This window comes from Sebastes fasciatus, chromosome 1 (genome assembly GCF_043250625.1).
Source record: "Sebastes fasciatus isolate fSebFas1 chromosome 1, fSebFas1.pri, whole genome shotgun sequence".
In the NCBI taxonomy this organism is placed as follows: Eukaryota; Metazoa; Chordata; class Actinopteri; order Perciformes; family Sebastidae; genus Sebastes; species Sebastes fasciatus.
The window spans coordinates 22,352,967-22,375,892 of record NC_133795.1 but is presented as its reverse complement, the minus strand read 5'-3'; the positions used below and the strand labels follow the sequence as shown (position 1 = coordinate 22,375,892).

The following is a 22,926-nucleotide window of genomic DNA, read 5'->3' as shown; positions in this document are numbered from 1 at the left end:
ACAGTGAATGCACCACACTGGAGGGGTGGAAAGAAAAATCGATACACCGATACATCACGTTCCTTTTTTTTTTTTTTTTTTAACGCCGGAACCGATATATTTGCTTCATTTGAGTTTATGCGGAGCTAGAAGGAAGTTGCCACTTTTATTGTTGTAGTCTGAGTAACGTGACGGCGTATTCCATATCCGTCAAAAACCAAAACAAACTGCAGCTGGCCGAGAGCTGAGACAAGGAAATAGAAAAAGCCGGAGGGTGTGCATGGATACGATCTGCACCCTTGCATTTTAAATCCAAAGTAGTAAACACTACACATACAGTGACGAATGGAAACACTTTGGGTTTCACACATTGCAGGAGAAGCAGAGCTAGACATCACAGCCAAAGCTGCATGCTGACTCTGTCATGAACAGGAAACGTTATCGTAATGCGGTAACGTGCGATCAAGCCAGCCACCACTCTCATCTCCGTGGTCAAATCGGCCGACGCTACAACTGTAGAGCACCCATATACTGACATTTATGTTAAATGCATTCAAACGGCCCCGATGGAGCTGACCATGGATGTATAAAGAGAACGGAGCTGATGGGAGATATTTCGATTATAAATAGATTATTATAAATAAATTATTCATTAGATATTTTCATAAGTACATGTCCCTAGAAGTGTTGAAAAAGTTAACAAATAGCAATTTCTTTTTTAATTGCAATACTTGTAGAATCACAATACTTAAAAATCGCAATACATATCGAATCAGCACCCAAGTATGGTGATAGTATCGATAGGTGTATCATCCCAGCTCTAAAGGACGTGAACACCTAACATTACAACCAACGTTACAACCAAGGTTTCTGAATGGCAATCCATTCAGCCAGGTCGGAAAGAAGTTTGGTTGATTCGTACTGGTGTTGACCCGCATATCTGTTGATGGGTTATAAGATGACAAAGAACAAATAGTCTTTAACACACAAGGAAAAAATAAAAGATACTAGGGATGCACAAAGACTTTTCTCCCTCAATACCAATTCTGATCCACCTTCAATCTGTAAACCTCTCTGTGTGGACCTGATTGGGATCATTCTTCTATGTGCAAGGTAACGTGAGGATGTAATCAATCAATTCTTAAATGTAAGTTGGGACGTTCATACACTATTTAAGAGTGTCAGTCTGTTTAAGACTTTATAATATCTGAGTAAGTCCAACAAAAACTTAAACAAAACAATATTATTGCAGAGACAAGCGCAAAACCGCCGTGAAGTTCACGAATCGTTTCATTTCCTTTGGAAATTGGAGCCATAAAGACTCTAATGTGCTCTTACGTGCAAAGGTCTCCCATGTCTATAAGTCATAGCTGGCAGGAGTGTTTGCATTGGCCATGTTCTCACTCACACAGAAACCTCACAGCTCCTTTTACTCTTGCAGTAAACCGCGTTCTTCTCGTTTTGTTTTGTTCCGCCTTTCTTTTCTTTCGCCCGTTTCAGTTCTTTGGTTTCACTCCACCAGGAGAAAAAAAAAAAGCACCGGAGCTGCTGTCATACTTACGACTCCGGCCTCTGCTCTCCTCTTTGGTTTTTCACTACAGACGATGCTACTGAGGCTCAACCAAACTGTGTCAGCTGGTAGGAGAAGTGGTTTCAAGGTCCAGATTTTCAGCTTCAGCAGCTCCTTGTTTACTGCTTCTGTCGAGATGATCAGTGTTCACGACCACGATAATAATTGCAACCAGATTAATAATCGCAGCCAGATCACGGCTCACAGCGCCCGCAGTAAGGTCAAAACTAGAAAAAAAGTATAACTTGATAAAGAGGCCGGGATAAATTTTGCAATTTGTATTGGATGTTTTGATTCTCCACCATGACGGATGTTTTTGGAGGAATTAAAGAAGCGTGACATGTGGTGTTGGAACCAAAAACACATTTTTCGGGTTGAAGAACAAAACTGCTTTCAGGTTACAGTTTACACTGTAAGAAACAGAACGTAAGTCAAGACACTCTGTAAAACCATCAGTGCAGGAAACGCCAATAAATCCCCTCCATCCTCCAGCCATGAGATGTTTCCTGCAGAATCCCAAAGCACTAAACCAGACTATCAAAGAAGTTACTGTGTGGACATTAGGATACTTTGGACATGGAAACATTTAAAACTTATACATTACTAGTTTAGTAACAGTAATCAAGTTATACTGTAAATGTAAGCATGCAAACATCATGAATAATGCTGAACAATCAGTCGTTTTCATATTCGAAAGAGTGCGGTTGTCAAATTGCAATAGCTATCCATCATTTAAATGACATTATTAACACATTTCAAACCTTTCTTTAAAAATGTCCTTAATGTTACTAAACATGGGATTTTCCTGGATGATGTAACAATCTTATAGGTTCATGTTGTGGCCACCAGTTTTAGTTATTTCAGCTTCGTTTCCGACAGATCATACTTTTGGTGCCTTCAAATGAAACTCGTGAGCTTGTGTTTACAACGTGGGAAGTCGTGTACACAATATGCTCGGCATTCAAGTGGTTAAGTTGTGAGAACACCACTGCTAAGCAACTGCAATATTTACGTTACTCTCGGCGTCTAGAAGCCACAGAGGCTCACAGTTTAGCAAGCCAGCAAGTGGGTAACATAATGCAGTAAATGCAAAAGCTAGACAGAGGAAATGATGAGGCCGTTGGAAATATCAACATTTTCGTCAGACATATAGAGTTATGAAGAACTAGAATGGCACTCGGAGAGCGCTGACCTCCGCCCCCCTCTCCGTTCAGCTTGCGCCATCATCCACGTGTATTTTTGTTTATGTTGAGATCAGCAGTACGTAACGGAGCATCGTAAAACACTTCATTTAAACTGGACAGAAACAAAATAAAACTCACCTAAACCGTCGTCGTTACTCTTTCCAACAATCACCTAGTGTGCGTTGGTCAAACTCGACTGTAATTTCACAGAGTTTAATGTGAAAAAACACAGAATCTACAATACCCATGAGCCTCGCCAGGCCGTAGTTGCTGAATTCATCCAAAATGATTATGTATTAATAATATTATTATGTCCATAGGCTTTTTACATTTATATATTTTTCCCAGATACCCCGATATTTTCTAACATAGTTGTTAATCTTTTGTGGTGATTATTCAACTGGGAGAGTTTCATGCCCATCTAAGGCTTCAGCTGTAACATGGATATTACCACTCACATGCAAATTGATGCCATTTCTGAGTAGACCAACTCGTCCTGAAAACAACAATATATGACATGCTGAGCTAAGACATGTAGCGACTCTGCCAAAAGCCTCATTTGGGTGTGACTATAAAGAGGTGTTCAGTGTGAGGGTGAAAACACACGAGGTGCACCACATCCATTAAGCCAATCAGCTTCTGAGGGCAGGTCAGCCAGCGCCACACTTTGACTGGACATTTTTGCACACCTACAAATCATGAAGCTTCATTCAGGACAAGAAGTGTGCTTCTAAAACGGCAGATCAGTGCTCCACACACAGGGATGGAAAAACAGCCATCTCAGCGCTGCCAGATGGGATTATGTCTGTTTGATGTTGACCTGGAATATGTTTTATGTATACACAGAAATAAAGTTTTGTGTTGTTTATCAGCTCTCCTCCCACGCTAGGAGGCTGTAGTGTGTGTGTGTGTGTGTGTGTGTGTGTGTGTGTGTGAGACACAACACACAGAGCCTCTGTGTTGCTGCAGAACAGGTAACCTGAGAGTGGCTGGGATATAGACTTTCACACACCTCCTCTCTGCAGAGAAAGCTTCTTTGTTGGTTTCACGTCTAAATGTAGCAGCTTTGTGCTGTTTTTTCAATGTGAAGCTTAAAGGAACAAATGTCGCTAAAATCCACTTTGAGAAACATTTAAAGGATTTATTACCAGAAGCCTGATTTCTACATGTTTATTCATGATCAAAGTGATGAACAGACTGGTTAAATGTCATGCTTTTGGGATATTATTTTGTCTTGTGACTCAAGTAAGAGGCCTGTTTGCTACCTCTTGTCACATATCTGTTATGTTTCTGCTGGTTGCATAGAGTTAAGAAGAATTAAAAATGGTCTGACACATAACCGCCTATAAAATGGTGTATTGTCCTTTTTTTTGTACGGATTTAACAAACGAGATGTAATGTGTTCATTGTTCAGCTTTAGAGGTGCTGGTAGGCAGATTTTGTTACCTTTGGACGGAGCCAGACTTGCCGTTTCCCCCGGTTTCCAGTCTTTGTGCTTAGCTAAGCTAACTGGCTGCTAGCTGTAGCCTTGTGTATAATAGACAGAAAAGCAAATAAGCGTATTTCCCAAAATGTTAAACCTTTGCTCTAAGAGTCATGAAAAAGTGAAACTATCCATTATGTAATAAGAAAAAAAAAAAAACAGTACAAAAACAGACGGGAACATATATTGTTTTCTTTTCCCATATTGTTTATTTTAATTATTTTCATTTTTATTTATAATAACTACTGTTTCAGAGGTAACGCCACACATTACTAATACAGCAGTTTCAGAATGGGCAGGGGGGTTAATATATATCGCAATACCGCTCATGAAAAGTCATCATTTAAAGGGTCAGTTCACCAAAATCACATAAACTTAAAGGCAGGGTTGATGATGTTATCCAGTATACACTATTTGTAGTTTTGATTGAAAAGGTCTTTACACCCTGTCAGCGATCCATTACTGATGAGCTCTGAAAAAGGACCGGTAAAGAGCCGTCATCTGTAGCTGCAGTAATCCTGTAAAAACGTCTACCAATCACTGCCTCGCAGTCCGCTTGGAAAGAACCAATCAGATGCCTCCCTGCTCGTACTCTACCCTTGGTGTGCACCAGCCGGACCCTCAATGCGTGTCGCAGCCGCAAGTTAACTGGAGAATGGAAGAGCAAACTCAGCCAAAAGTAGCACTGCTGTGTCTGTGAAGTAGTTACGATGTGGCGGCGCCGAGTGCAAAACCGTAGTAACACTGTTTGCGTCGCTCAGAGGTCATCCTCACCATAATAACACTACTTTTAAGAGCAACGAAAGTCAGACGGCAGCTGGCGGTACCACAGTTTTGCACTCTGCGGCTCATTTTACCGCAGTTTCACAAGCGTGTCGGAGAACTACGGTGGCCTTCAGGTAATGTAAAAATGCGAAAGGCTCTCGCTAGAGCCAGTGTTTGGTTTGTCTGCTACTGTAGAAACATGGAGGAGCAACATGGCGGGCTCCATGAAGAGGACCCGCTCCTTACGTAGATATGAAGGGCTCATTCATGAATGAATATGATATTCCAATTCTTTTAATAGATCCCCCAAAAGGTTACACACTGTTCCTTTAAGCGAAATGGTAGTTTTGGTTCTGCCAAATTTTTCAGGTGACGAGACGTCTGATGCCAACCAAGTACAACGGAGGTTAATGGAAATTTAAACACAAACCACTCACACACAGACCTCCCTTTGTTTCCTCGTCATCCTGTTGTCTCAAAGCAGAGGTCCATGTCTTTATGAAGCTGAATTGTTGTCGTCATGATGTCGCTGGTGTCTTTGTGTTCTGGTGCTGAGCTGTCTTTTGATGTGGGGAATATAATCTCACACACACACGGCTCTGTTGTCTGGATGGAGATGCAGCCGACATGACACAGAGTTACAGACAGTCACTGTTCACTAAATATTTGGTTAATGATGATGATCTCACGATGACAGAGAGACACAGAGACTAAAGCTTAAACCTCTAAAGTTAACCGACCCTACACTGCAATTTTCAAACACACGCACACGCGTTGAACTGTGTGTGTGAGTGTGTGTGTGTGTGTGGTTGTGGTGGTTTACTGAGAATTGTTGTGATAATCACCGTGGTGAACCTCCTGCAGCCTGGCTCAGCTACAAACATCTCAAACTCCTCTTACTCGCTCTTGTTCTATTTATTCCTTCTTCTCCTCTCTTTTTCTTCTTCTTTGTTCTCTTTTCTGCTCTATTCCTGGGTATTGAACCTCAAGGCTTAATATGATACTTAAATAATATTTCCGTATCACCTTGGCACCAAATGTCTGGTCCAGTGTGTAATCTTTTTTATTTATCTTTGATCAGATAGTTCCTGATTTAGGCTGCATTCACACCAGATCCGGCGGTGCGGCGAAAACCCAGGTCCTCCCATTCATTTTGAATGGGGGGTAGTGCGTTTGGACTGCGGCTGCCGCAGGGGGTGGCGAAAAAATAAAAGCAGCGGCCTGCAACGGAAAAGTAGAAACACATTCAACTTTTGGAGCAACGCAACCCGACGTCACGCTGCGGTGGCCAATCACGTAACCGGCGATCTAGAGCTTTACAACCCAGTCCTGAGGAAACAAAAGATGTTGATTGTCGCTGTCAATGGACCGTTGAAGTGACTCACACACCGCCGCACAATGTGGCGAATCGCCGCAACGCCTGATCTGGTGTGAATGCAGCCTTAGTTTAGATTAGATGTGATTCAAAGTTATTGTCATTCAGTACTAAGTGAAATGCAGTTTAGTGTCTTAACCAGAGGTGCAAAAAGCAGTTCAGTGCAGAGTAAAGTACATACTGTATGTATATAGTGGTAGTATAAACAGTAAACGGTATAAATAGTACAAATAATTGACACTTTTAGACTGTAAAGCTGCAACTAACAAGTGTTGTCATAATTGACTGATTATTTTCTTTATTAATGAATGAATTTGGTTCAAAAAAATAAAGTATCATATACAAGTTAACTTCATCAATTGTCTTGTTTTTGCTGATAAACAGTCCAAAACTGCATAAAACAGTTGAGGCCCTCCAGTTTGTCTCCCTTCAGTCAAACGGCTTCAGTATAATTGAAACATTTATGCTAAAGTTCAAACATGTTTAACTTGACAAAACAATCTCACCTCAGGGCCCAATGAGTAGCTTTTTGTTTGCCTTTCCACTGACATCGTATGCAATCGTGTCGCCTCTAAAATTTGTTTTAAATTTTGCCAAATAGAGTGCTACAGGGATGACATATTTTTGCAGGCCAAAACGCCAATGGGATTGTTCCATTGGGTTTTGCAGAATATAATCTCTGTGGCAAACACACACATATGATACTCACAGGTTTTGTTCAGCGAGATAATCTCCACAAATGAACACCACTTTTATGATTTTTGAAGTGTGAATGCAATCGCCAGACGTAAAAAGCTTACGCTACGCTATAGACGAACTACACCACAGAGTGTACACAACAAGGCTGTAAAGGTGGCGTGATGATGTTTAGCAGTCTCATTCAGACACTTATTAGCAAACACCTTTTTAAAGACACGTAAAGGCTTCAAAATTCAAAAGCAAAATGTTAAATCTCTTAAAGTTGTGTTAACCACAGACCTTATTTCAGGCATCTAACTAAAAACCCATTGACTTCCAGACGAGGGAATCAGAAGTGCTAAAATGCTAACTCATTTTCGTGTTTTAGGACTCATTCCTGTAGCACTATACGGTACATACAACACCTTTATTCTGCTCGTCTTTGTTTTTTTCTCTTCTATTGCTAATTTTGCTATTTTTAGTTTTTATCTATCCCTCTCCTTTTCCCCTCTCATGATCTATTTTAATCTTTTCTCAATAATTATCATCCTCCTCCTCCTCCACCTCTCTCCTCTTCGTCCTCCTCTACCTCACCACATGGCGATGTTTCTGGTTCTGATGACATCATAGCCTGGGAACCAGCAGGGTGAGGTCACACAAGGCTAAACGCTGCAGCGTGTTTGTCAGTGTGTGTCCTGTTTATGCATGCAGACGTAATGCCAGATGTGTGTGTGTGTGTGTTAATGATAGGGCATCACTGTGCTGGTTACTCGGCTCTCTTGTGGTTCTCATGTTTTCATGTTTTTTCTGCTGTTTGTTGGTATCAAACTTCTTTTAGCTCCAATGACTTCCAAGTGGAAACTGGTTCATTATTTACGTTGTTTCCCCCTGGTTCCTGGTGATGCTTCATGCTGATACTATGAAACATTTGACACAGTGGACCAGAACATCTTGCTCCGTGGTCTTGAAGTTTCTCAACATCTCTGATGGCGCCCTATTCTGGTTCGAAAACCATAAAACATCTGTTGCTCTTGGGAATGCTGTAACCTCTACTGCCCATCTCACTCGTGGTGTGCCACAAAGCCCAATTTTAGGCCCACTATTGTTTTAGATATAAATGCTGTGGCAAACGCCCACCTCGGATGTCCACATCAGACCGGTCAAAACATGCATGTGCACAGTACAAACAGATCCATCTGTAAAAACATTGCGCTCTGTGCTACTTGTGTTCAAAACGCCTTCCTTTATCCATTGTCTTCATATATGTTTACGTTCTATATCATCTTTGTCATTTGTAGAGTTGTCAAGATTCCATGAGTGAAGTGGCTGTTACATTTGAGTCCAATGTATTTTTTTCTTCGGATGCAGGCAAGCAGGTGATCCTGCTGTTAGATCCGATGGTCAAAATCGGAATATAATTTCAATCAATTACCGATTTTAGAATTGAAATCGCGAGATCCCTAATCATTTGGATTGTCTATACTGTAACGTTATTATATTGGTAATTCTGTACACGTCATCTGTTGCTCGTGTTACAGCTTTTCCCTGTTAAATGTGATTTTTGGGGAGTTTTTCCTTATCTGAATCGAGGCTGTAAGGACAGAGGGTGTTGCATGCTGTACAGATTGTAAAGCCCTTTGAGGCAAATTTGTAATATTGGGCTCTATAAATAGAAATTACTTGACTTGATTTGAAAACTCCACAGGGTTCCTTTTTAAAACATACAGTATATCTATAATGTTTATTTTATCCTGTTTGAACTATGGCAGTTTCATTTTGTCCTGCTTGAGTCCAAAATGCGGTATCAAAGATCTCAAGCAATTTTAAAATCAGAATTGATTTGAAAATTTACAGTCGACTGCTAAACTTGGTCCGGCTCCTAACCACATCTGTGAACTACTGACTCCTTCTGAGCCGGGTCGCGGCCTGAAGTCCCCTGCCAAGGCTCTCCTGGCTGATCCTACGTGCTGCTTCACGGAGTCAGATTCGCCTCTTTAATAAACACCGGACGCTTTCCAGTTTCCATCATTTGACATTTGCTTTTTTTCTTAGTTCATTCACTTCTTTGATTTCTTGTGAATGAGTCTGAAAGACGTGAGAGCAAGTTTTTCTTAGTGCTTGATCTTTCATCTCTGCAGCTGTTCGAGTCCAACCAATGACCAGATTAAAGAGAGCGAGACAGAATGACACACTCTGTATCTCGCGCGCCCCTCATTAACCAAATGAAAGCCATTAAAAGCCTCTTGTGTCTCTGTCTGTAATCTGGGTTTCTTGGTGGGATCGCCCCCTCTGAGCTGCTGCTGCATGACTCATGTGACTCCTATTAAGCGGCGCCGTTATTACAGCAATGGATCATGCGGTGATGTCATCAGTGGGTGCCGCAGTTTGGGAGTGCCGACATGATGCGATGGGGGAAGACTGCTGACTTTTCTGGAAACGGTTCAAATGTTAGACCTTGAAAGTTGGTTTTGAAGTGATCAATCATTTGATGACAACCTAAAGTTGCTCTTGAGGCCTAAAGGGTCAGTTCACCCAATTTATTAGAAACATGCGTTCTTACGTACCTCTAGTCTTACTCAGAAATGTTGATGAGATTCCTGCCACCGCCCCAATGCAAGGGTGGTGGTGGTGGTTTTTGCTGCTCAGAGCCTTGAAAAAATGACGTACAAATTAATCACATCTTTCCCCATTACTCTTGAGAATCCACTGAACCTGCAGTCAAGTTTTTCTTCAGGAGAAAGTAGTTCCATCCATCAATCTCTATTGTATAAAGGACTACAAACCAGCATCCTGAAGCAGAAGTTCCTCAATTTTAGGAAATCCGTGAAAATGGCCATGACAGTTTTTCCTCGCCAAAATTTAGCGTAAGTTTGGAGCGTTATTTAACCTCCTTCGCGACAAGCTAGTATGTCATGGTTGGTACCGATGGATTCCTTAGGTTTTCTCTTCTAGTTTCATATGAGGCCAGTATCTTTGTTCCAGCTGTAAAGCCTGCTACAACCTAAAAATCGCAAGATGCGTTAAAGAAATCAGTGTCCTTAAAACAACATTTTTTGTTACTATCGCGGTTAACTTTGACAGCCCTAATTAAATGTAATATGAAGTTTAGGGTGATTGGGTGTAAGTAACTAAGATTTTACCATTCATTGCAAAAGCTTCTATTAACAGTGACAGTGAGAAGTTAAAATAAACTGACATTTAATTAAAACACATGTAATGTTTAGTTCAAGCATGTCCATTGTCATACAGTAGCGTTTAGAGAACATATGTGCATTGAAATCTACAGATAAAACAAGCTGTGTGGCACAAAGTTAAGAAGGGAGGACAGTTAAAAACAACAAATGTGCACACACGCCTAAAATCACGAGGATAAAGCTATTGATCGGTCTATTGATGATGCTGAAGATGATGATAATGGTGATCTACATTGTTGAACTGTGAACATGTGATCGGCCTCACAGCACAAAGTAGTGATGTCAAACACCTGGAGAAGTGTGTGTGTGTGTGTGTTTTGTGTTGAGTGAAAGATTTCTTAACTGACCTGACAGCAGTTTGAAAAGGCTACCTGCTGAGTGTGTGTTAATGGTCGTGTTTAAATTGAGTGCTTGTTGAATTTCTGTGTAGTGTGTGTGTGTGGGGCTTTTGTTCCTTTGCCACCATCCATTGGGTCCTTGGAGGGAAGGGGGGTGTTGAAATATGTGTGTGTGTCTGATGGATTGGGGGTAGGTAGGCGGGGTTATGATCTCACCATTGAGGAATCTGTGTGTGTGTGTGTACCATGGGTCAAACCTACAGTCTGTGTACACACACACACACACGCACACACACACACACACACACACACACTCCCCATCCTGTTTACCACTGCAGGTACCTCCTGTTCTTTGTTGTAAAGGGCATTTCCACCTAAAATTCACTTTCCCCACCAGTCTTTTATATTGTTTTTTCAGCTTTAAGGTTTTTTGTTGTTGTGTTAGTTCCTCATTACAATTGAATGATGGTCTGTTGTGTAATAACTGGCACTGGTGTATTAAAATCTTTTCAAAACCTTAAAGGATCATACCAGTGTTTAAGCATACAAGCTGTGTACTTATCACAGCTAATCCTGTCACAGACAGCTGAGAGTTGTGTAATCTATCACAGTGAATGTGAATGTCTGCGTTTGTGGATGGATTATCATCTACAGTATCTCAGTGCTTCACTTTTTTGAAGTATTTGGCATTTTTAAGTAAAAAGATAAAACGTACAATATCACTAGTATGGTCCTTTTTAAATTAAGATAGATGTTCCATCATTCGTTAACTTTGTTCATATGGGGAATATTTATCCAAATCTGCAGCTCCCCTCGAGTTTACGGAGCTTTAAACAGTAGTTACAGCTCTTTGTTTAGCTGTCTGACCTGAAACTTTACTCTTTTGGTTCACTCTCACTGCTCTTATAGTGTCATTTCTGACCGCAGCGGGCAGCTGTTCTCAGAGAAAAAGCTGTAAAAACCCACTTTACACTACTTTTGGACTAAGGACTGAGGCAATTACAGTGACGGACGGAGTGCCTCGTCGCTCGCTCTGTGTGCGTTTGAGAGAGAGGAGGGAAAAGAAGGTGGCTAATTTTTCTGTAAGTTTGATAATAATTACAATTTCTACGTTATGAATGAAGCTTCAAATTACTCGGTGCAGCCCTACTCCGGCATATTTTCTTTTGATTACCGTCAGATGAGCACACTGTCTTGTTCGTCTCCGAAGCATCGTCTCTTTTTCTTTTTGTCCCTGTCAAATATCTGTCAGTTCTGTAAACCTACAGACTACCTGTCTGAATGATCACCATTTCCCCCAGTCACGCACCCCCCAGTTTGCGAACCACTGCTATAATGTAAGAAATGCCAGCTTATTCAATAACATGATCATAACAATCATGACTCAACAAAACGGGTTGTCCTCATTCCGGCTGCTGCTGAGAGACAGAATATTCTTTTTTTTGGGGGGCTGACATCAGTGATGATCTGCCTCAGGCGTCAACTGTTCTGTACTGTTCAGCAGTAAATTGTTGGGTATGAAGGCAAACATGTGTGGTTGTGAAACGCTGATGTAGTCATCGTGTGAAGGAACAGCTGTTTTATGGGCATAGAGACATAGAGAGAGAGGGAGAGAGAAAGGGGGTCAGGTATTCAACTGTCACAAGAGAGTGAGCTACAGTTAACTGTAGGCAGGTGTGACTTGCATATCAGTGTGTGTATGTTGGATTGAGAGGGACAAATCTGAGCAAAAGGCCTCTAAATGTGTTTTGTATTAAATAGACTAAAATAAAACCAGATAAATCAGCGTTGCATAAAGCCATCTGTGGCGCACCACCACCGAATCATAAATATATTGAATTTCATGATGAAACAAATAATTTGTCTAGTTGGACCAAGCGGTGAAACGGCAATGTTATCATAGATATGAGGAGCAGTTTCACCACGCAGAAAGGTTCAGCATTTTCACCTGTATATTACCAACAATAAAGTCACGTTAAATCCATTCAAACTGAATAATATTTATTGGGGTTGGTTCAACATGATCTTTATTGTCCCTGGTGGAGAATTGGTCTTGCAGGTTGGTGAAACATAGAAAACACACAGGATTTTAGATAAGATAAGTAAAACATAATAGAATACATGAAGATGTCTCATGTCCACTAACCTGAATGCGAGACATGTATCAAGTTCAGTCTTCAGGGTTGAGTTAATTCTAGAAAAGTTTGTACGACGTGTCGTCCGTCAACGTCGGAAATAAAGTGTTTTTAGCCGTTCAGAACGAGCACACTGGAAGGTGGAGCGAAAAGCCGGATGTCATAGAAAGTGGGGAGATGCGATATTGTTTAAATATGGGAATAACTCCTAACTCACTGGAAGACAGTCATAGTGTAACAGTCATAGTTGTGTAATCAACAGAAAAAAAGACAGAGAAACTCCTTTCTCACCTCAGCACAGCCGATCCATCATGGTGTGGTGGTTTTGAAAAGTTACAGAAATGGTTGGACACAGACGCCCCTTAATACGGCGTCGGAAAGATGAGGGAGAGGGAGTTTCCAAAGCCATGGCACCGTCCGACAAGCATTTCTAAAGAAGCACGCTTGCAGCTCCAGACCTGCATGTGTATAACTCACGTCAATAGGTGAAACAAGTGTTACCGCAGAGCAAGCCGTTACCTGACTACAATGTGTTTCACAACAGTACCCAGTACACATGTCCCACGCTTACAGCTTCTTTTTAAACCTTTATTTAACCAGGAGTAAAAACTAAGATTAAAAATCTCTTTTCCGCACAGTTACACGGTTTTAGACATAAAACAAACATAACAATTGAAAACAAAGACAAAGAGCAAATTACATAATCATAAGGTATCAAAAAACATTCATCAGCATTCAAAACATCTGCAACCAGATGTGCCTGTTTCGAGGTCTTTTAGAAGCACTTTAAAGACATTCAGTGAGACCAGCTCTCAAAGTTTCAGGTCATTTTTCAGGTCACTGATTCCAAGAAGAGGGAGCAGCATACTTGAATGGACAGGTTGGTTAGTTGTCAGTGTGAGTTAATGAACCTCTGTACTAGTTATAAGTTGGCTAGTAGGTTATTAGTCTGACTGTTGTTTGGATCACAGAGCAGGTATTTCTGTACTTTCTGCTGCTGGCACATTATGCAGCTTCCTGCACTAGAGAGAGGGTGTGCCACGCTGATAAGAGAGGCATTTTGTTCCAACCCGATTCACCTTTACACGCGCGCACACACACACACACACACACACATTGTACATACACAGTTACTTTATCTCTCTCCTTCACTTTCCGTTTCTCCTTGTACACATTCTTTGTCTCTCCCAGTGCAAACTTAAATCCTCCCAACCCCCCATTCTCCAGTAGTGTCCTTGTTGCCTCGGTATTGTTGTGTCCCCATGGCGACGGGTCAACAAATCAGCAGGTATCTGCGGCAGTAGTGGCTCAAATGCTGTTTATCTGACGCACATCCGGGCTGAATTATACGGGGACCATTTTGTGAATGGATTTGTGGACAGATAAATCTCTGAATGAAAGAGGAGCTGACTGCAGTGTTTACTATTGGGAGGGCGGGGGAGTCATGACCAACCTCTTATGTGAGCCTTTTAGTGGTTGTAGCATGGTCACGCTCTGGCTGGTGCTCCAGTAGATAAGGGGGATGCTGGTTCAGTTGTCACCAGAACCATGCATGAAAAGGAGAGTTCGAGGGCTGAAGAAACTCTTAGATCACTAAAATTCATGTGTCAAGTTTAAATATTTCTTCAGTTCTCTAAACTAAATGCAGTCTTAAATACGTCATAATTTGTGATGCTATTGTGGTATAAAAGTTATTGCTGTTATTTTTCAGTAAGGCTAGGTATGGGCGTTGTTTTACACTGATACTAGAGCCAATTTTATAATATACTGTAGCCCCATTGAAACTGGATTTTTGAGACCGACACTGAAATTGATATTTGGGAGTTTAAAAAATAAAGATATATCATCCGATAGTAATTTTTCTAACATCAACAAACAATCTTGATCCCTCAGCTTTGATTTTTTTTTCAAAGAATTGTGATGAAGACTCACTATTTTGGACATTTTACAGTGTAAAATCAAACTTGTCAGTGCTCTCTGATGGAGAAATTATATAATGGAGATACTGTTTCTAAATGACCTCAATCCTTATTTGGCATTTCTGTACTGAAACCTCTTGTTACCTAACCGCCGACATATACACAATACGATATCTCACACATGCATGAATGCAGGCGAGTGACCATCGCCTGCCGAGGCGATATGTGCCTGAAAGTTCACCAAAGTTGAACTTTACGCAAATCCAAAGATGCGAATTAGCTTCGCAAGCAGAAGCAAATGTTTTTTCACCCCTTCACACGCATAGAATGGAAGTGAGAGACAGAAACTATTAGATAACGGATTCATTATTGGTGGAGTTTCCCACTAAACGACGTGTATTTTTTTATCTAAATGTCAGAACTCGGTCACACCGGTGCGCCGAAATAATTTTTCCCATTCACACAATAGGCTTTTTTTCACTGAAGACATTTTGACTTGTCATAGCAGGAAAAAGACAGGTGTAAATAATGCAATGAATAATGGCTGCATTAGTTTTGCCTGGAGGGGCCACGATACTGTGGACATCTCTAGTACTGTCGGTGTTTACACCTGTATTTAATCTCCTCTGACTCGGGGTCTTCATCCAGTCTCTGAAAACCACTGCTCCAGGGGCCACTTTCACAAGAGATCCTCACTTTGTTAATTTGGGCTGGGCGGGGTGAAGTGCTATCAGGACACTCCCATTGGCACCATTGTGTGTAACCAGGCCAGCAAATTCCTTGAAGCCTTGACTGATATGATTGATAGCATTTGGCATTACCTGCCTAGGTGTGTGTGAGTTGGCATGCTGCTGCTGCTGCCGCCGGGTATTTATGGTTGTGTTCTTTTTACCAAGCCCAGAACATCACATTACTGTTATTCACTTAGTCAGACATTAGTTGAAGATTTGTCTTTGTTTAGACGATGGTTGTTGTCACCTTAAATTAGCAGAATGCTGAGCGATTTTGGGGCCGCCGAGCTGAGGGTCAGTCACATGAGGAGGATGAGGGACTCGGAGAGGAAGGACAAAGAGAGACTTTAAGCAGCAGGAAATGATGCAGCAGATTATTAGAGCTGTTAAAAAATCATCTTTCTGTCTCACACACACACACACACACACACACACACACACACACACACACATGTTTTTGTTGTTTTGCTCTTCTTCTATCAGTGATTTGACTCGCTGCATTAATTTTTTCCTACTCCCCCACCTCCTCTCTTCTCCTCCCCCCACCTCTCTCTTTGTCTCTCTCTTACTCTTGTCCTTCATGTGAACAATAGGCTACCATGGCGATAGCCTCGTTACTCACAAAACTGTGTCGGCAAGGACACACACACACACACACACACACACACACACAACACACTGCTTAGTTTCCAATCTGATGTTCTGGACTGTTTTGAATGAAATTAAGTTTAAATGCAAAAATATATATTATTTAAGATTAAAAGGTAACATTTAAAACAGTAACATTCCACTCAAACTATACAGCTGAAAACTTGGGCAAATAAAACAACAACATGGCTAGATGGCACTGAAGCAGTGTTTCCCAACCTTGGCGTCAGGAACCTCTAAGGGGTCCCAAAATAAATCTGAGCCATCATTAACCATTAAGAAGACAGGAAAACAGAATAAAAAAACATGTACACTAAACAGAAGTGTAGTTAAGCTGTACGGGTTGCATTCAAGTTAGGGCTGTCAATCGATTAAAATATTTAATCGCGATTATTCACAAATTTGTATCCATTCAAAATGTACCTTGAAGGGAGATTTGTCAAGTATGTACTCTTATCAACATGGGAGTGGGCAAATATGCTGATTTATGCAAATATATGTATATATTTATTATTAGAAATCAATTAACAACACAAAACAATGACAGATATTGTCCAGAAACCTTCACAGGTACTGCATTTAGCATAGAAAATATTGTAATATTGTAATCTTTATTGTGCATTAACTAAACAACACGTCATAACTTTAACATTTTCTTAGTTCTTCATGTGATTTCAGTAAAGAAAGTGTCCCATTTGGTGTGACTGATTAACGTTTAGCTGAGTGAGCGAGCTCAGCAATGGGTGGAGCTCTGTGTGAGTGTGTTTCTTTGTGTGTGTTCGTGTGTGTGGAGGGTAAAGGCCGCTGACTACTAGTGCTGCTCACTGACAGGATGTTTGCTGGAGAGGCGGGAGGCGGCTGGTGGTGACACACACGCACACACACACACACACACACACACTCACACTCACACTCACAGGTGTGGCAGGTCAACCTTGGAGGGAAAAAGGAAGGAGGAGTGTGTGTGAGAAATGAGACGTAAAAAAAAACAGGTGGGGAGAGTGAAAGAGTCAGAGGAGAGAAACACATTGAAAAAGTCGAAGAAAAAGACAAAAACAAAGAGATAAATGAGTGTTGAGTCTGGAAAAACAGAGATTAGGAATGTAGAAAGCAGGATGTCGCAACCTCTCCTGTGTGTGTGTATAAAGGCTGCATGTGTGTTGAAGCACATCCTCAGTCATTAACCGTGTTGTGTCACCCGTGGGTGAGGCTGCACCCTCCCAGAGCTCCACCTAAACCTGAGTTGCTGAAACATGTTTGGACCACAGCTGGTCTGCTGACAGCGAAACAGAGCTGCACATTCACCAGGTGGATCACAGGGTTTAAAACACACACACACACACTGTAGAGACATGACGACACACGATCTGATCTGCTGAACACACAACAGAGTGTTGAAAGTCAGCTTGCAGTTGCATAATCAAGTGGAGACAAACCTATTGGGTAACTATGAAGGTGTGTGATTGTTTAATGGTGCTGTGAAATGGACAATGAAGCGTGTGATGGCCACTGATGCTCATATAGATAGTCTTGTTTATTTCAATACACATTAAATACACACATGCAACACAATGCAAAGTTTCCAGCAGCATTATTTATGTGGAGGAGCCCCGCCTCGCCTGTAATATAGAACGCCTTCGCTAACAATCGAAAATACGTTTTTATGAAATATAATATTAGATATTATTATGCTTTATGGAGAACAATCAGAGGTACTACATTACCACATATTTAATGAGTGAGATGATTGTTTTAACTCTCATCTAGTATAACTACATTGATGATTGAACGAGACGAGATGCATCAGGATCGGTCTGCTTCAGCTCAGCAGGTGATTGATCGATCGCATCGTATGTTCACGTGGCAGAAATGAATCAGAGCAGCATATTGCAAGGTAGAGAAAAAGTATGGGTGTAAAGATTAACTGAGACGCATCGTAAAAAACGATAAAAGTCAAAGGTGCGAATACATCGGTTTAAAATAACAAATCCGACACAAATTCTGCATGAAATTCTGAAAATATCGATACGTCAAAAAATGATTTGACCAAATAACTCTTTCTCTGCACTCCTGAGGATTTGTAAATGGTTGTTACCAATGGATTCCTTAGGTTTTCTAGTTTCATTTGATGCCAGTATCTTCACTCTAACATTAAAACTGACCCCGCTACAAACTCCGAAAGATTGATTGCGTTAATGCATTACAGAAATTTGTGGCGTTAAAACAAATTTGCGTTAACGTGTGAACTTTGACAGCTCTACTTTTAAGAAGTACCACTTTTAGCTATCTGATAGTAGTGCTCTGTATTTCTTTATTTGGAAGTTCGAAAAATGACATCAAACAAAATGAACCACATTATAATCTCTGATATAACTGTGTCTATTTAACTGTGTCCGTGGCATATTTTACCCCACACTTGTGTCTCTAGCAACTTTGAAAATTAGCAAATTATCATAAATGTCTGAGTTTCCCTTTTAATGAATACGTTGTTATTATAGGAGAGAAAAATGTAGACGGAGAGATTAAAAATGACTGGAATGTTTCGTCTGCTTCACTCTGAACTGTGTATGTGTGTGTGTGTGTTAGCTGGTGTGAGGTACCAGCTGGTACAGTGACATCTGATTAATGAGTAACATTACCCTGCAGCACTGTTCTGCTCTGCTAAAAAAAAGAGGTAAAACCTTGATATCCATAGTAGACTGGGAGCATGTTTGTGTTCAGATCTGGGCTCAGTGTTGCACCATTTTTCATCCCCGTCTGAAATAAACTAATTCTTTGTGGTGGGATACCAAACAGGTTGATCAGAGGCAGATTGAAGCTGTGGTGTCTGCAGTTAAACTTTACTGACTGTAGGAACTGAAATGAAACTGTTAATATCTCAACTTCATATTGTTATTTTCCTCCTCTACCTTCATCTTGTGGAGTCTTGTTAAATTTGATTTAATTCAAGTAAGGTTTGAATGTGTATTTCAACCTTCTAGGTGGCTTTTAGTTTCTTTTCATTTCAATATGGTTTGAAAATCAGCTTAGTGAGTCTTGAAATGGCCATCGTGTTGTGTTTTCGTTAAAGTTACGTTATTAGTCCCACATTGCTGGTATCGCGCTCTCAAGTTCAAGTTTGGGTATTGGTGGTTTAGATGTTAAATTGTTGGTGTATTAGTAATACAAGTTCAAGTAAAATATTCAGCGTCACAGGAGAACCAACAAACAGCAGAAGTGACTGCAGTTCTTTGGATCGTTTTATCTCCAGAGCAGAATGTGAAGCTGACCTCAGGTCTGTCTGTTTCTCTCTCTCAGACTCTAAAGCCATTGTGGATGGGAACCTGAAGCTGATCCTGGGTCTGGTCTGGACTTTGATTCTGCACTACTCCATCTCCATGCCAATCTGGGAGGGCGAGGAGGAAGAGGTAACAATCCAGCTGAGTTTTTATTAAAGGGGACCTATTATGTTTTTGTGCTTTTTCCCTTTCCTTTAGTGTGTTATATGGTATGTTGTGCATGTAAAAGGTCTGCAAAGTTACAAAGGGAGTTACTCTTCCCACAGACACACTGCTCCTGAAACGCCTTGCTTGAAGTCCTGCCTTTTCTTCCGTAACGTGGTGATGTCTCCGAGTCACACATTTTTCCTCGCGGCTAGTTTGGCACACCCTCAAATAAAGCTAGTTAGAGTGGAGCTGGAAAGGAATCCGAAGAGGTTGGTTCGGTTGACCAATCACAACATAGTGGGCCAGCTAACCAATCCGAGCAGACTGGGCTTTTCGGGAGGGCGGGGCAGGAAATCAACCAGAGCGTTTCGGACAGAGGGTGAAAAAAGGTGCTGCGGCACAGCCGGTATGAGAAAAGTAACGCGTTTTTTGAACATTAAAGCATGTAAACATGTTCTAGTAGAAACCCCACATACAAGCACAGTATGCATAATCATAATAGGTCCCCTTTAACTTGTGTTCATCTCATGACATCAGACAAAAATGGGCATTAAAGGTGTAGTACTTAGCCACCTGCTCCAAATAAATAGGGCGCAGCATTTCACCTCTACTACTGGGTCCATACAATCTAAATTTACAGTCATCAGTTATTAAAAAAAAAAGCCAGCAGGGCAAGAATACGCTTAATTTAACCAAACTGCTGAAACTGTGGCGTTGGCCTATAGTTTACGTTAGCCATCTGTGTGTTTACTGTGCCACTAACCGGGGGCTTTACGGTCCGTGTATGCTTTGATAGTTTGCTTATTGGACGAAATCTAAAGCGGCAGAAACTCTCCGCAGCCAGGATACCTCCCTGCCGGGAAGAGAGCTGTTGGCACTCGACAGCTCCATGAGACGGATCCCTAGTCAACAGCCGCAGCAACTCTAATTCAGCCCGCACAAACCCCAGCGGCGGGAGTCACAGCGGGCTGGTGGAGCGCTGGGTTTAACCTGTGTAACGGCAGCAACAGAAAGTTTTCTAATCCGGCGGGGTGTCGGGGCGGTCTTCCAGGATCAGCCCCCCGTGTTGTTGGGGTTTGCACTGGCTGAATTCTAACTAACTGCTAACTGGGGGTAGCTACGTCCCTCGGAGCTGCTGCATGCTTTACCCCCCCGGTGAAGCAGCCTCCCAGCGGCTGGGACGATGAAGCGATGGTGCGAGTTGTTTTCTTGTTTCTGCCACTTTGGATATAATCCAATAATCAAACTATCAAAACACAGTTTGGTTGGCAGTAGATATCTCTGCAGCAAAACTGGTCAAAACTGATACTTCATCAATCTCTTTTGAAAATGTTAAACTAAAATTCTGGAGCCTTTAAGTGATAAAACCGTAAAACTAAAAGACAATAAAAAGTTGCTACATAAATACTAATCACTTTTAGGAAGCTGACTGACTCACGTTGGCGCTTGTTTCTGCAGGCAGAGTCAAAGACACCGAAGCAGCGTCTGCTGGGCTGGATCCAAAACAAAGTCCCTGATCTGCCAATCAGCAACTTCAGCCAGGACTGGAGGAATGGCAAAGCACTGGGAGCACTGGTGGACAGCTGTGCACCAGGTACAGTACCCTCGCTCTGTGTGGGTGTGGGTGTGTGTGTGTGTGTGTGTGTGGGTGTGTGTGTGTTTCAAGGCAGTAGAGCTGATTTTCTTTCAATATAACAGTATTGACCTGGAAATATTTGTGTCTTTTCCCAGCAGAACTGTTGTGTGTCTGTAAATTGGTTTGGTTGACAGTCTTGATGTATGTGTCGTTTGCAGGCCTGTGTCCAGACTGGGAGACCTGGGATCCAGTGAAACCAGTGGAGAATGCCACTGAAGCCATGCAGCTGGCTGATGAGTGGCTGGGCATCCCGCAGGTTAGATTCCCTCTGATGCTGCTCCACATCTGCTTCTGCAGTGTGACCTTTAACCTTTTATTTAAAACTTTATTTGGATTAATAATCTTAGTAAAGTTTTGTGGGGTTAGATGTAGAAGTCCTGTTTCTACATAGAAGATATTGTTCTTATCGTAATAATATTTTCATAACTTTTCAAAGGGATGTGCTATCAGAGAGGTAGATTCCATAAAGCTGGTAACTCCTGCTCTTTAATTATTCTATCTCTGCTGCTATGAAGTCAAAACTCCTCATTTTCATTATTTTAAAATTGACCTTGACAAGTTTGACAGAGAAATATAAAAGTAAAGCAAAATGTTTTTTATTTGTTGAACGTTTTAGCATGCTGTGAAGTCCAAAACGTCCCTGTATGTTGAGTCCTTGCAGTTCCTTCACAATAAAAGCCCTCCTGCCACCAAGTGTCTGATAGGAAGGGTCTCTGAGGGCTTTTACTTTGAAGCAGCTGCAGGGGATGATGTGTGCATTTAGTGTTTGTTGTAGCCTGGACTGCTAACAATGCTAACGTCTAATAGATGTCGTGACGTTTGATTTGCATCTTAATTTACCATGCAAATAGCCGACAAACATCACATTTTCTCTGTATCATGCAGTCCGGTACAGAACAGAATTCGTTCTGCTGTGATATTCCCCCAGAGGTCAAAGGCCGCCGGCAGCATCTCACACAGGCGTTGTTGGGTTTCCTGATTGTTCACGGCAGAGGAAACTCACTGAACCGGAGTTCCCTTTTTCCAACACTTTAGTTGGAAGCCGAGAGGATGCAACCTGAGCTGAAACGGAAATGTACTATAATGACTTGTGTAACAATGGGCTGTTCCTGGGAGATAATTAGTGAAGTATTTATGTCACTTTTGATACAAGTTTAGAGATATAGATATTAGAGCTAAATTTTGTTGTTCTGGAAAAAAAAAACGTTTCTGCTTTTTGTTCAGTATGAAGTATGAAGAGCAACACCAGCAGTGATTGTGAAGAAACTTTCTTTCATTCTGATTTCATAAATTCCGAGATGAATGTTTTTGTGTCATGGCTGCATTACGTTATGCTCTGCTTCCTGTCAGTCAGCTGACACCCACAGGAAGTCTCCTCCAGAAAAAACATAGCTGACAAAGTTTCACCGTCACACCCATGACGTTAATTTAGGCCATCTTTGTTCGCTGGAAAAGTAGTTCAGTCCACCCAAGGTTTTACACTAGTCAGTGTTTTTACAACCTGAGCCTGTGAAGCAGATTGTCTTGGAGAAATGTTGAACATGACGTGAGCAGAAAGAAAAGACCGGTGGCCGTTAATGACGCCGGTGTGACACAGAATTCAGGACATCCCTGTCCACATGCCGGGTCTGTTTTTCCTGGTTTGGGCTCCTTTGTTCCAGTGAATGGAAATCTTAACGCTGCAACATACAGTGATATTTTAAGCAATAGTGTGCTTCCAACTTTGTGGCAACAGTTCGGTGAAGGTCTTTTCCTGTTTCAACATGACAATACCCCCCCGGTACACAAAGCCAGCTCATAAAGGTTTCCCCGGTTTGGTGTGGAAGAACTTGACTTGTCTGCACAAAGCCCTGACCTCAACCCCAT

At 41.5% G+C, this 22,926-nt stretch overlaps 1 protein-coding gene across 2 annotated transcripts in view; it reads left to right on the top strand.

Annotated features, from left to right (window-relative positions):
- flnba (filamin B a) overlaps nucleotides 1–22,926 on the top strand; it is a 78,156-nt gene that overhangs the window by 10,725 nt on the left and 44,505 nt on the right. For both annotated transcript variants that reach the window (XM_074637358.1, XM_074637366.1), the window contains exons 2-4: nucleotides 19,297–19,406; nucleotides 20,883–21,018; nucleotides 21,219–21,316. In XM_074637358.1, coding sequence (XP_074493459.1) covers nucleotides 19,297–19,406; nucleotides 20,883–21,018; nucleotides 21,219–21,316 — 344 coding nt within the window. The remainder of the gene's footprint in view (nucleotides 1–19,296; nucleotides 19,407–20,882; nucleotides 21,019–21,218; nucleotides 21,317–22,926) is intronic.